This window comes from Mauremys reevesii, linkage group 3 (genome assembly GCF_016161935.1).
Source record: "Mauremys reevesii isolate NIE-2019 linkage group 3, ASM1616193v1, whole genome shotgun sequence".
NCBI lineage: Eukaryota > Metazoa > Chordata > Testudines > Geoemydidae > Mauremys > Mauremys reevesii.
In genome coordinates, this window is record NC_052625.1 from 164,651,571 (window position 1) to 164,666,252 (window position 14,682).

The window sequence follows — 14,682 nt, forward strand, 5'->3', positions numbered from 1 at the left end:
TTGCCATCACAGCCAGGAGGGTGTCCAAGCTAAAAGCGCTACGTGGCCTTCCATAAGGACAAAGTACAACTCAGGCCTCACCCAGCCTTCCCGCCCAAGGTGGTGTCTCAATTGCACATTGGCCAAGACATCTTTGTGCCAGTCTTCTATCCCAAGCCTCATGCTAGTGCGCAGGCGTAGAGGCTTCAGTCACTGGATGTCCGGCATGCACTAGCATTCTATATCGAACGCACAGTGCTTTTCAGGAAATCGAACCAACTGTTTTGGCGGTGGCAGACCAGATGAAAGGGTTTCCGATCTCTTCACAACGCATTTCTTCCTGGATCATGGACTGCATCCGTACCTGCTACAAGCTGGCTAAGGTCCCAGCCCCAGCTATTACAGCCCACTCGATAAGAGCACAAACCTCGTCAGCCACCTTTCTGGCCCAGGTGCCCTTCCAGGAGATCTGCAGAGTGACAACCTGGTCTTCTGTGCATATGTTTACCATTCACTATGCCATCACCCAGGATGCCAAAGAGGATGTAGCTTTCAGCAGAGCAGTTTTCCGATCAGGGGTTCCTTAACTCCAACTCCACCGCCAGGGGAGAGCTTGGGAGTCACCTGATTGGAATCGATGTGAACAAGCACTTGAAGAAGAAAAAATGGTTACTCACTTTCTCGTAAGTGGTGTTCTTTGAGATGTGGTGTTCATGTCCATTTCAATACGCCACCCTCCTTCCCCTATGTCGGAGTAGCTGGCAAGAAGGAACTGAAGGGAGGTCGTGTCAGCAGGGTCCTTTATCCAGCGCCATGAAGGTGCCACTCCAGGGGGCTCCCCAGCCAACCCTACGGGAGCTGCTAAGGGAAAAACTTTGCAATGATCATGCATGCGGTGCGCGCACACCTGATTGGAATGGATCTGAACAACGCATCTCGAAGAACAACAGTTACAAGAAGGTAACCGTTTTTTACATTGTGTTGGTGGTGTTCATTTGTTTTGTCCCATGTTCTCATGTGTGACTTGATTTTATTTTAGATGGCATTAAGTGCTGCAGCTCCATTCTACAGAGGCTACGTGTCGGATATTGATTGTCGGTGGGGAGTAATATCTGCATCAGTAGATGACCGTACACGAGAGGAGAGAGGATTGGAGGCAAGTGAATATTAGTTCAAAGAGTAAAAGTTAAACAATTTTCTGGTTATTTTAGTTCAAATATTCTTTGAATATCACAGCCTGAGTACTTAGTGGAGAGAGATTGTAGTCTTTGTGGCACATGATTCTGAAGGTGTAACTTTCATCCTAATTATTATTATAGCATCCACAGTAGCAAATGTTATAGCTGAGTATAGAATTCCTTTTAAACTCCACTTTCACTCATTCACAATTTCCTGGGAAGTTCTTCATTTTGTGCTTCAGCTTCCCTTTCTTTGCCTCAACCCAAAAGGTGATTTGTTTAAAAAACAGTGTGTGTATGGTAGCCCTGTATTACATGATGTGTACTTCTGTAGATGGTCTCTGATAAGACTGTAAACCATGACAGCAATGCTAAAGCATATGGTCACCAGAACTTAGAATCATAGAAATGTAGGGCTCGAGAGGTCAAGTCCAGCCCCCTGCATTGAGGCAGGACCAACTTGAACGTATAGAACTTCTTTTACAGAGAACGGACAGCAGAGACCATCTAGAGAATTACAATTTAAAAAAAAAAAATCTAAACTTATAAAAATGTTCCAGTAGAAATTCTGTTTAGTATTCTGACAAGTGTATTTGTTTTTATCAATACTAATATAACCATGATGTACCAGTATACTTTTTGGCAAGCCACCCATTTTGAAATGTGCCATGTTATCCAGATGAATTCCTTTTAAACTGTTAGGATAGGATAGTCAATATAGTGAAGTGACTTTTATTCAAATTATCATAAATGAGGAAACAAAGTTGGGTTTTTACTGACAATTACTTTTCATTAACCTTGTTAATTATATACCCTTTAAACTGCTAAATGTACTTAAACTCCATAAGATTCTTCTTTTATGGAACTTCTCAATGTACCTGCCCACTATGATTTTCCTTATTTTTGAAGACCTATGAATTTATTTTAATAACTTTAATTTAGATTGTTTAAAAGCAACTTCTGTTTAACAGTTCTCCAAGAATAGTGTAATTAGTAAGGCAACATTGTTTACAAGCTCTTAAAATATTCTATTTTTAAATTATATAGCCACTGAAGAACAACCATTATAGAATCAGTAAATCCAGATATGATTCCATAGACAGTTATCTATCTGAATGTGGTGAAAAATACAATGACATTGATTTGACAATAGATAAAGAAATCTACGAGCACCTAGTAAAGGAAGGTAAGTGTTTCACTCATTGTGAGTCAGTTCAGTCTTATGCTTGTAGTTTTCTTTAGCTTTTTTTTAATCTACCATACTTTTGCATTGACTATGCACTCTCAGTGGAGATGTGCACTCATTAAGCATGCGGTAGTCTGGCCTAGAGGTAATGTCATTGGTTTGCAATGGGAAATGTACCTCAACTTCCAAATTGAGCATCTGACTTCTTAAGAGGCATTAATATTTTGTCCTTCTGGATCAAGCAAAACTGTCAAAGTCAACAGGAGACTGAGATGGAAGAGAGAAAGCAGAGGAAGAATGGCAGCTGTACCGATCATCAGCTGGTGCTTCCAACCAGAATATAGTATATCTTCCTATTCTTTTTAATCATCTTATGTATTTTTGTGGTGATCACTTTTATTTCACCTTAGGATGTGCTTGGTTGAGGTAGCCTCGAGAAGTATGGCGTTTCCTGGCTCTTGAGTCATCATGGCATTTAATAAGGTCTACTTTACTATCTCTGGTGTCTGTTGGTGAATTTGATCTTTGAACTTTTGTTTATAGGCATTGATCATCTTTTGGCACAACATATTGCACACTTATTTATTCGAGACCCGTTGACTTTGTTTGAAGAGAAAATACATCTAGATGATGCAAATGAATCTGATCATTTTGAGGTTGTATCTTGTTTCATACCAGTTTAATGACTGTATGATTATAATTGCATACTCACTATTTTACTGCTTAATCATGTAGTGCTGAGTACTTCTTGGCTAAGAATATTGGCAAAATTTAGCGGCATAGGCAGGAACTAGGAACAAAAGTAGCTAGTTTCAATTGTTTCAAATAGTTCTTTACAACATGTAATTTGTGATAACCTATTTACCTATTTCTATGAACTTATAAAATGTTTAATTCCTCATTCAAGACAAATAATAGTTCTCACTTTAAACCTAGTGAAACACAGACCAGCATTAGTAAATAAGTGAAAATAAGCAAGGAAAAAATTAGAGACTATAAAGGCACAAACAGTGGTTAACTAGGTAAGGAAAACTGTCAATGCCATTTGTCGTCTTTCATAAAATAGCTTTATATCAGGTGCTCTCTCATTTAATTATGCCATGTAGAGCAACTACATGTTATGTAGTATATTAGATAAAAATTGTATCTTGTGTAAATAGTTGAGCAATAGAGTCGTAATCTATGCTAATAATGTAAGTGTGGATCTTTAGTTTTGTTATGTTCTAACTGGTTATAAAAGGCCTACTAAATCTGTGTACATAATGTCTCATATAAGGCTTAGTCATGGGTATTTTTAGTAAAAAATAATGGACAGGTCACAGGCAATAAACAAACAAAATTTCATGGCCCAGGACTTGTCCATGGCTTTTACTAATAACTACCCCTAACTAAATCTTAGATTCCCCTGGGGGGAGGGGCGCCGCTGCTCTGGGGGGCCCCCAGAGGTGACAGCTGGCTTCCGCTCAAGCAGTGGGGGCTGACTGCCCCTAGCTGCCCTCTGCTCCGAGGCCTCCAGGGACCACTGCTCTGATGGCCTCCAGGGCGGCCACCAGGACTGCTGCTGCTCTGGCAGCCCCTGGGGCCAGTTGACCAGGGTCACCCTAGCAGTGGCCGGTGAGGCTGGCCCTGGGGCCGCCCCAGCAGCTGGCCCTATGGTCAGCTCTTCGGGCAGTCAGCCACTCCGGCCACTTCACAAGTCATGGTGGTCCCAGAAAGCCGTGACTGCTGTGACAGACTCTCAGCCTTATTCAGATGTAGTCCAAAATTGAATTTCATGAGCAGCGTGGTATAATATCATTAGAGTGATGACTCTTCATTCCACCTTTAAATAGGTCAAGCCTCTTTAAGTGTTTCTTGGTCATTTGAATATCTTTTGGTTGAAAGACAGAAGAGAATCCGGTTTTGTTTTTACTTATATGCATTATGGAAATATGCTTGTCTGTAACAAAATATCTTACTTGTGACTTACAGAATATTCAGTCCACAAACTGGCAGACAATGAGATTTAAACCGCCTCCTCCGAATTCAGATATTGGATGGAGAGTAGAATTTAGGCCCATGGAGGTAAGGAGTAAATATGTTTGTTAGCATATCCCATTACAAATTGAAAAGTACGAGGCATTCTGCTATCTAGTATCAAAACCTTATTAGTTATGGTGTGATTTGTCCCCTCTGAATTGCTAGTCTTCTGAAGTGAAATGGACAACAGCATTTAAGCAAATATGCACAATAAATATTGGACTGAAACTAGCAGGGGAATTTGCATTAGCAAAGTAAAGAACACTAACGAGAGTAAGGGAGAGGGAAAAAGTCAGACCTATATATTAAAGCAACTGTAAACAAGGCTTTAGTGTTGTACTGAGTTTCTGGTGGCCTTGCTTCTCTTGTGCTTCTGTCAGTACTAAAAAGATCTTGGTGCATTCCCTTCTGTTTCATGTGTGCTTGTGGTTTATAGGTGTCTTGTCACTTAGTTCTCTAGATTAACACTTTAAAAACTTAAGACGTTTCACTTTAATAACCTGTGGGTTCAGACGCTTTGCATGATTAGCCATCCTTTTAAGTGCAGGACTGTGGTTTTGGTTTTGTTTAGAGGGTTCAGTTTACAGATGTGCATGCGTATTTTGGCATACACCTGACTTGGACTCTCAGTTAGGAATTTGAGCATCCAGCCCCCAACTCTGGGTATGCAGTAGTGTGTATACCATTTTGCAAACACCTGTTTGAAAAATTGACCCAAACTGTGTAAACTTGCTATGCAGCTATTTACTTTTTTTATCAATCCTATTCCACTAAACTCACTTTAATTTTTTTTAATGTTTAGGTTCAGTTAACAGACTTTGAAAACTCTGCATATGTTGTGTTTGTGGTATTGCTAACCAGAGTGATTCTGTCATATAAACTGGATTTTCTCATTCCTTTGTCCAAGGTAAGAGAGATGCTATACATTTAATTTTTACTTCTGTAAGCTAGTTAGAAAGTCTATTGTTTCTCAGTGAAAGTGTAAGGTCAGTATTTCTACATCACTAAATCCCTCTTCATCTAGATCAAATCTGTGTGTGTGTGTGTGGAGGGGGATGATGGTGAAATATAGATTAATACAGTTTAACTCCACATACTATGTAGTTGGATTAGGTGAAAAATCAAAACAAAAACATCTTCAAGTGAGTTCTTTGCATATATAAATACAAATTATTTTCCTATGAAAATGTGGTGGTCTTTCCTAAGATCAGATGCACCATTAATACCCTGTACAATATTAACAGGGATATGCATAGTTTTAATTTAATATTATATAAAAATGGGGCATCTCCAAGGCTTTAGGCACCTCTGCTGTAAATTACAAAAACAAAATTAGATTGTCCACAGGGTGCCAAACTCCCCTCTCCCCTACACAGCTGACTTTTCTTACAGGCCAAACTCTGCAGCAGCCCAAATATATACATGCATCTTGCAATGTGCTCCAAAAGTCGGTAGACTTGGGACTAATTAGGTCCAAGAGAAAATCTCATCCTAGAGCTGAGGCCCGTCAGCGAAAGCTCTCTCCTCCTAGCCGCTCTGGTTTGTTTGTGTATATCTAGGGCTGCTTCTTTTCATCTTTAACCAATAAACACTGGTAAAACATCTACAATGGTAAAAGAAAAAATAAATGTGTGTTTATCCAATAAACACCAGAAAAACACCAGTAATTGTTGTTTATATCTAAATTTGTCTACACACAGCAGTAATCCAGACTACGGCGGTGTGATTTCTAAAGTGCACTATTTGGTCCATGTGACCCTGCTGTTGCACTCAAGATTCCCTATTGCTTTTTAATATTGTGCTACCTGAAACAGTACTATGTTAAAGAAGTACAGAGAAAGTACTTGTTACAGTATAATATATAGAAAGAGAGAGCCCTAAAACCCCTTGCCCCTGATTTTTTTTGACATCTACATAAAACTCAAAAAATGCTTAAAAACAAACAAACCCTGAAAATGATATTAATAAACTTCCCAAAATAGAAGCCCTGCACATACTGTAGTAAAGAATCAAGGAGAAGTGATCCATATCACACACATAAGCCCTTAAAGACAGGTTTTGGGGCCAAGTGGTTAAAAGTGCTGAAGCCCCTTTTTAAAAAAAAAAAAAAAAAGTATCCTGAGGCAGACACCCGCATGGAAAATTTCAGCCCAAACAGTTTGCTAAAATTATAAGCAACTGAAAAATAGTGGGCCTTATAATAGGAAATCTTGGGCAACCTTAATAAGAGGTGGAGCTACCAGCCCTGCCTAATGTATATTAGCATTTTATTGCTTGTATTAATATTTTACCACTGAATTTTTTTTAAGTGAAATGTTCTTTTTAAAGTCTTCACTTCAGACTTGAAAGGAGAAACTCTTTCTCTTTGTGGAGTCGGGGATACAGTTTTTGCAAATAAGGAGCAGAAAGAAATCTGCATCAAACATTGGAATTTTAAATTACCCAATAGCATGAGTATGCAGTTTTATGCAGAGAGAAATGAACAAGTACTATGCAAGCCAGCAATATATAAAGCACCACCGAAAACATGAAGTGCCTAATAAATCATGGGCAAGAACATTAGTTAGTTAATGAAAGCCAGTTACGACTACAAAACAGATCATGCACAGTGTGAACCTAGACCTAGTGAACCTAGACCTAGATCTGAACAATTTGGCAGACATCACAACAGAGAATTACTGGACCTTCATAACTTGTCTTTGTTACTTGTAAGAACAAGGATGTTATGGGGCTAATCTTGAACTGATTTCTACTTTTGGGTCATGTGGGATTATACTTCAGCAACCTAGAATGCTTTTAATCTTTCAAAACGGCCATGAGACACCCTTCAGAACATACACAAACTGATTAGTAAAATATAATAAAATAAGTAAGAGGGCAAAAGATTTTTTTCCAACTGTCCAAAATATTTTTTTTTAAATATTACTTTTAATTTTGCTGAAAGTTTTTTGCATCACATTGAGAGAGGAGAAGACAAACTTAATGTAGCAAATCCTCTTCCTTTTTCCAGAGGCTACACTGCTTGAAAGTGGACTACTACTAACTCCCCAATAATCATATTGATTGAAGAATTTGGGCATAATCTGCCCAGAAGCTATTCAGAGGCTAAGATTTTAAAATTTTCAACCAATATTTTAGTTGGTTTATACATAAAATTAAGATTTTGTCACAGGTATTTTTAGTAAAAGTCACGGACAAGTTGCAGGCAATAAACAAAAATTAACATAAGTCCATGATCGGTCCCTGACTTTTATTAAAAATACCCGGGGGCGGGTTGACTAACAGAGCCACTGCTCCAGCCCCAGCAGCTGAAGACTATGAAACAGGAAATGCCAATTTTAGAAAAAAAAATCATAACCTCTTATTCCATCTGTACTCATTTAATTACACCTAAATATCAAAAGAAGCTCCCCCGACAAGACACATGTTCCTGTTTCACTTTACAACTGACACAGCTTGTATCTAAAATTACAAGTTTTTCATGCCAGTGCCATTCTACTGATGCCACTTACTGACCAGTTAACTATACTTTGATGAATGAGGGAGCTCTGTGGTTCTGTGCAGAATGCTAACCTTTGAAAAATGAAATAAAACTTGCTGTCTGTAGGTAGGACTTAACTGGCTCTAGTGCACTGAAATTAACAAGAAATATATCTAGAAATCCGAACTTCCAAGACCAAAACACTCCGGTAGGTAAAGTGCCCATTTTCTAGCATCTGTTAAATAACCTTTGGGATTTTTTCCTTACTAGGTTGATGAAAATATGAAGGTAGCCCAGAAACGAGATGCTGTTCGGCAGGGAATGTTTTATTTCAGAAAAGATATTTGTAAAGGTACTGCACTTACTGCTTTCAGATTACTTGCTAAGGACCAGTTCAAGAGATGCACAAAGTTAATTGTTTTGCCTTTCCCCCTTCTTCTTTGATAAGGTGGAAATGCGGTTGTAGATGGATGTGGCCCAGCACAGAATGGGAAAGAGACAGATGCAGAAGAGTACACCTTGATGAGCATAGACACAATCATCAATGGAAAGGTGTGGTGGTAGTTTATATTTGGAATACTGAACTGTTTTCCTTATTCACAAATTACATCAAGTGAGTTTATACTGGTTGTGTGTTATTTCTTGCAGGATGGTGTCTTTCCTGGCTTAATCCCAATTCTAAACTCTTACCTCGAAAACATGGAAGTGGATGTGGACACAAGATGCACCATTCTGAACTACCTGAAGTTAATTAAAAAGAGAGCCTCTGGTATGACTAATGTTTATATTTTGGATGCAAAGAAACTTGACTGTGAATTTTCTGGGTTTTTTTTCTCCCCAATTGTATGACATTTAAACAAATCTTTTAGATAATTTCTAATGTAAAGGGGGACTTAATCTACTGTAGCAACTTTGAATATTATTAATCTGTTATCTTTCTGCACCTGTTGAATCAAGAGTCCTTACCAACTCTTGGGTCTGTGGGGTAGTGCTGCATAATTCTGGTGTCATACCAATTTTGCTAATCACGCTGGCAGCATAATTTAGCATTAATATGGTGCAGTAGAGCATGGAACCTTGTCTTTGTGTGTCTTATAAAACAAGCAGGGAGTCCTGTGTCCTTTGGTCCTGAAAGCTACTTATGGGATATTATTTAAAGAAAAAAGTTCTTTAAACCCCTATTTTTACCTCATCATAACTTTAAAAAAAATTTCAGATATGCAGTGTTGGGGATCCCCCAAGATGTCTTCCACTGGGTTCCCCCAATAAATCAGTTTGACTCCATTCTCAGGTTGCTTTATTTGGCATACAGCAAAGCTACACTTAGTTGATCACACTCAAATATAGGGGATGTGTATATGCTGTACCACGTGTCCAAAGTTATACAGCAAACCTCTTCCTTCATATATTTACACATTGCATTGAATTTACATCACCTCTTTTGGGCATGGGGTGGTTACTTTGTGTGAAACAATCACTGTGAAGAATGCTCTGTTCACGCAGTATTCATGCACAGTGTACTTTTTACCTCATCTTTACTTATCTTAGCCATTGTTGCCTTGTCCATTGTTAATGGCTCCTTGGGTGTTCCCTTGTATCTTAGCTGGGACAGATATTGTTTCCATTCACTTCCTTATTCCGGTCTCCCAAGAAATGAGGTCTCACCCATGTCAAATTATTCATGTCAAGCCAGGCCTACATGCAGTAGGCCGATTTTTCATGCCCATTGATTGTTTTTTCTACAGTGCACCATGTACACTGAGAAAAGGAGAAGTTTAAACATTTTATTCAAGTTAGGCGTATACAGATATACTTACTTACCAAGAGTCTGTATGTGCAAATACCATGGTTTGTGCGCCTGGTCTCTAAACCACCCTAAGTAGTAAATGTAAGGGCTGGTTTTCAGTCTTACTGAAAGATGAATCTCTCGACTCATGATCTCATAAAAAAATTCACATTTTTGAAAATGCTATAGAAACTTGTAGCTAAACGGCATTTTTTAAAAAATAAGATGAAAATAAGGACTCAGTGGAACTGGAAATGCTACATTATACATTTAAAATTACAAGTAGATGTTGTTATACTTGCTTTGGTAAACTCTAAGAATAGCTAATTTTTGGGGTGTGTGGTGGTGATGTTCGTCCATCAGTCATTCACCCACTCAGCAGCTGACTTCTACTGTACTTGTTTCCTTATTAGAACTAACTCTGTTCATCTCACTCTCTTGGTCTCTAAGTCTGAACTGCTACTAACATCAGCTTGTGTAGTAAACTCTTATGACAGTCTTCAAGTACGTAAAAGGAGGGTGATAAATTGTTCTCCTTATCCACAGAGGACAGGACAAGAAGCAATGGACTTAAATTGCTCCAAGGGAGATTTAGGTTAGATAGTTGGAAAAACTTTTCCTGTCAGTGTAGTTAAGCTCTGAAACAAATTACCTAGCGAGGTTGTGTAATCCTCATCGTTGGAGGTTTTTAAGAAATGGTCTAGACAACATTTAGTCCTGCCTCAGTGCTATGTTTCTATGATTCTAGAATTTGGGTGATTTTGATACTGAAATGACACTGAATGTTTGATATTACACTTTTATGTCCAAAAATTGAAATTTATAACACAAAAAAACCATTGTCTTTTAACATGTCTTGGCAGTTTTTTAGGCACAAGCTCTGGAATTTCCTAGTTGTCCCCAGTACCTCCTTAGAGTCCTATGGGTCAGAAGTTCCTGAACTGTGGTCCATGCGCAGCTGTCTGGTTGCTAATGTTGTCTATGCCAGACAGTCTTCCTTAAATTTCCTACTATTGCTGCCACTGGTGTAGTTCCACCAGAGGTAGCAACATCGTGAGCACTAGCATAGATTAAAAATTCACACCTTAGCCACTGTTATCTAGCCCCCGCTCTGGTATAGACAGACAACGGTGTTTATAGTGACAGCAGCTTGTCGATCCTAGCACTCCCACTAATGGAACTGTACAGGTAGGAAAGCTAAGGAGATATCTAATATAGACAGAGCCATACTGGTGGGTCTCCTTGTTTCTAGCAGCTAAATTGTATTAAAGTAGATTAAAAATATTAGTCATCTTGATTTTTAATATGCACGATTGCTGTAGAGATGTGATTACAGATAATTTGACACTTGGTCTCTGAGACAATTTCTCTATTAAAATGTGCTGTTATGTGAAGAGTTTGACAATTGCTGCTTTAAATTGTCTGCTTTTCCCATTGATGCATTCTGATTTTTTAGGTTCTGGTATAGTTTCTGTTATGCAAGCTCATAAATGTATCTTGACATTTTATTTCTGAAACTTTGAAAGTAAAACTTCTAGGACATAGATTGTTCTAGATAAGTGTGACTTCTAGTGTCTGTGTTGGGAGTGTGCTTGGTGTATGTCCTTCAATATGCGTCTATAGTGAGTTCATGATTATTATTTTTTATGTGGCTAGACTTTACTATGAAGCATATGTGGTGCTCATGAATATGAAGTGTGTATGTAATTAGAAATACTTGCAGGTATGTAATATACCAAATAAAGTAGATGCTAAATGCAGTGTATAAATGTCTATAATATTATTTTTATTTACGGTTTTCTCCTTTCAGGAGAATTAATGACAGTTGCTCGGTGGATGAGGGAATTTATTGCAAACCATCCTGACTACAAGCAAGATAGTGTGATCACTGATGAAATGAATTACAGCCTGATTAGGAAATGCAACCAAATTGCACAAGAACAAGCAGAGTGCCCCGAATTACTTGGAGTAGGATTTAACAAAATAAAACACAGTGGAAATAAAACTAGTTCTTTTTAATGAAATGCTTTAATACCTAGTAGAAAGTGTAAACATTCTAGTGAAGAACGAGTTACAATACTGTGTATCCAGTAGTTTCACGTTGTGAAGACCAAAACAGGTAGCACTGCATCTAACATGGGCCAATCTGCCTAAATATTCATTTAAGGCTTCCTAAAATGGGCATATTCCTATTGTTAAAGTTTATACAGTGTACATGTAAATAGTAAAATATTTTTATGACTAACATCAGTGTATTTTAATAACATTGTACCTAAAGTTATTGTGAACCAGCTTGCAACTTTTTTATGCTTATTCTGGAAGAAAAATTACTGTCCTGAACAACTTCATAAATGTAATATAATGGTACTTTTATATTATATGCATTCCAGATATTGAATGTTCACTGTAATTTTTTGTTACCTGGAATGTACTAATCTACCTAATTTTAAAGAAAATTTTGGGACCTGATTCACAGAACTTCCCTTTCCATCTTCCGTTGAGTATATAAAACAGACATGTTCCCTATTTGTTCATCTTTGCACCAGTCCTTTGGTTACCACAACACCTGCATTTACTCATCAACCTCAGATCAGTAGAATCTGCTCAGTCTTCACTCAAATATGCAAAATCTGCTCATTTCCTGATGAGCAGAGCCTAAGGGATGGCCTGACAAGGCTCTTTTGGACAACCACACCACATGCACAAAAGCTTCAGAAATAAATGCATCCTTTACTGGACATAGTTTTACGATTCTAGTAATTCCTTTGCTCTAACAATTCCAGAAATAGATTTTACCATGGGTGAAAGTTTTTCAATTTAAACATGGAGAGAGAGCGAGAACTGGCATGTTAAAGGAATGCTTATGTGAGAGGTGAAATGGCTGAGAAGTCGGCTATATTTTGTGCTGCTCTTTAGCTTTATTTTTTTTCCAGTTGCTGCTGTTCCTAAAGTCAATAGAATGCAACACAAAAGCAAGATGAGAATGTATATTAATTCCTTTTCTAGCTTAAGGCTCTCCTCCACTCCTGATTTTACTAAATGTTTCCCTCGTCAACACATTAACTTACTAATAACTATTACTGAGCATTGTAAGGACAGGGTAATCCCTGCATAAAATCAATCTAAAGAGAAATCATGGAATGCACTAATCCTTTTGTGAATTGGGAACCTGTAGTTTAGCGAGATTGTAAATAATTTAGAACTTGACCATTACAGCTGTATATAACCTAAATTTATGGGGACTTTTTAATTTAGTTTACTAAATGGCTTCTAAAAGTGACTTACTGTATGGTAGATTATGCAAAGTTTAATACAAGCATATATAAATATCTACGGTGTAATAATTTTAAAAAGGAACTAATGGAGAAATTGTAATGATGCTGCACCAGAAAAAGCTTTTATGTATCGGTATTAGAACTTGTGCTGTGTTCATAGGTGTGCTTTAGAGAATGAAAGAATGCCTGTTTCTGCTTTTGGTGAACCTGTTTTAATCAAGATGTAGATGCTAGGTGATATGCTCATTAGTTTGTGGAATAAGGAAATAAAAAATGAACTTTGCAGTATATAGTGGTTGTTTGGATGTATATAAAGAATATCCATACCTGAGTGGAAACATTTTCTTGCCACAAGTGCAGCAAATAACTTCTTTTCAGAAAATTCCCCATTGCTGTGATTGTTGTTTTAGCAAATTAAGCAGCAGTGGAAGACTTCTAAGGAAAGCCAGAGTTCAATAGGAAGAGGTGTGTGTTGACTTATGTGGCACTCCTCTCTTGAATTGACAGTGAAGAAATACTCCAGCATGATACTAGGTCACGGTGCTGTTGGAAGTAATCTTTCAAGGCTTAAGACCAAATGTGGTTTAGATTCCATGGTACATCTTATATATAATTTTTTTTAAGCAAAACCCCCCAAAGACTGTCACGTATGTACAACCCATACCTAACAGAGTGATGGTGGTGGGCAGAGGAAAGCATTTTGAAGAGTTCTCAACCATAGTGCAGTCTCCTTTGGTTGAGGGTACACATCCACAATTGTTCAATTCGGTCCATGGCTTAGGAGTGCTTCCTGGATTCCTCACTGTTGCTAAGCTCTTGCATAGCAGCATCTGTGAATAATTTGTTCTACCATCCCTGATGGGCTAGGAGACTCCATCCCATCCATGAACAATGACCTGGTGTTATAACTTATATAATTCTGGTTGATATTAAATTGCTGCCTGGAAAGCCTTAGGCTATGTCTTCACTACCCGTCAGATTGGCGGGCAGCAATCGATCCAGCGGGGAACAATTTATTGCATCTAGTCTAGACACAATAAATCGACCCCCACGATAAATCGAGTGTTCTCCCATCAACTCCTGTACTCCACTGCCGTGAGAGGCGCAGGCGGAGTCAACGGGGGAGCAGCAGCAGTCAACTCACTGCAGTGAAGACATCACGGTAAGTTGATCTAAGTACATAAACTTCAGCTACGTTATTCACGTAGCTGAAGTTGCGTAACCAGGGCTTAGTGTGTAGTGAGTCAGCCATGAATTGACAGGGACTGTAGTATGTCCCTCACAGACCAGCTACAACTGTCAGTTTTTAAACCTTAATGGCCACCTATTCAGGTGGATACACCTTAGGACAATGGGATGGCTGAAGCCTCAGGAAACTAGTTAAACCAAGGAGCTTTCTACAATAAGGGTAAAGGTGGTTTGTGCGACAGACAGAACTTTCTTAGGTACTGCTGTAAGGTAACAAAATAAACTCATCCAGGAACTAAGAATTATCACAAAGCTTACCATCATCTATCTGCTCTGTAAGTGCAAGGAACATTTCTTTGACCTGCCTTCTATAACAAACTCTTTTATGCAAAAAATATTCCAAAACAAAACCCTCCTCTGTGCACACTGTCCAGGGGGAGTGGATGAGGGAACAAACATGTAACTGATGTTAGTAATGTTGCTTAATGCATTACTGGAAGGTGCTCAGATACTACAGTGAGGAGGGCCATATAAGAACATCTATACAATAGAACAGAATTGAAAAAGGAGTATAAACTGGTGCATAAAGT

The 14,682-nt window shown here is 38.3% G+C and overlaps 1 protein-coding gene across 1 annotated transcript in view; it reads left to right on the plus strand.

Moving 5' to 3' along the window:
* Window positions 1-13,192, plus strand: part of GCLC (glutamate-cysteine ligase catalytic subunit) — a 54,970-nt gene extending 41,778 nt beyond the window's left edge. Inside the window, exons 8-16 of the mRNA XM_039531859.1 lie at window positions 1,019-1,135; window positions 2,205-2,343; window positions 2,887-2,999; window positions 4,315-4,407; window positions 5,165-5,269; window positions 8,114-8,195; window positions 8,292-8,395; window positions 8,492-8,612; window positions 11,440-13,192. Of these exons, the coding sequence (XP_039387793.1) occupies window positions 1,019-1,135; window positions 2,205-2,343; window positions 2,887-2,999; window positions 4,315-4,407; window positions 5,165-5,269; window positions 8,114-8,195; window positions 8,292-8,395; window positions 8,492-8,612; window positions 11,440-11,648 (1,083 nt within the window). The 3' untranslated portion in view covers window positions 11,649-13,192. The remainder of the gene's footprint in view (window positions 1-1,018; window positions 1,136-2,204; window positions 2,344-2,886; window positions 3,000-4,314; window positions 4,408-5,164; window positions 5,270-8,113; window positions 8,196-8,291; window positions 8,396-8,491; window positions 8,613-11,439) is intronic.
* The last annotated feature ends 1,490 nt before the right edge of the window (window positions 13,193-14,682 follow it).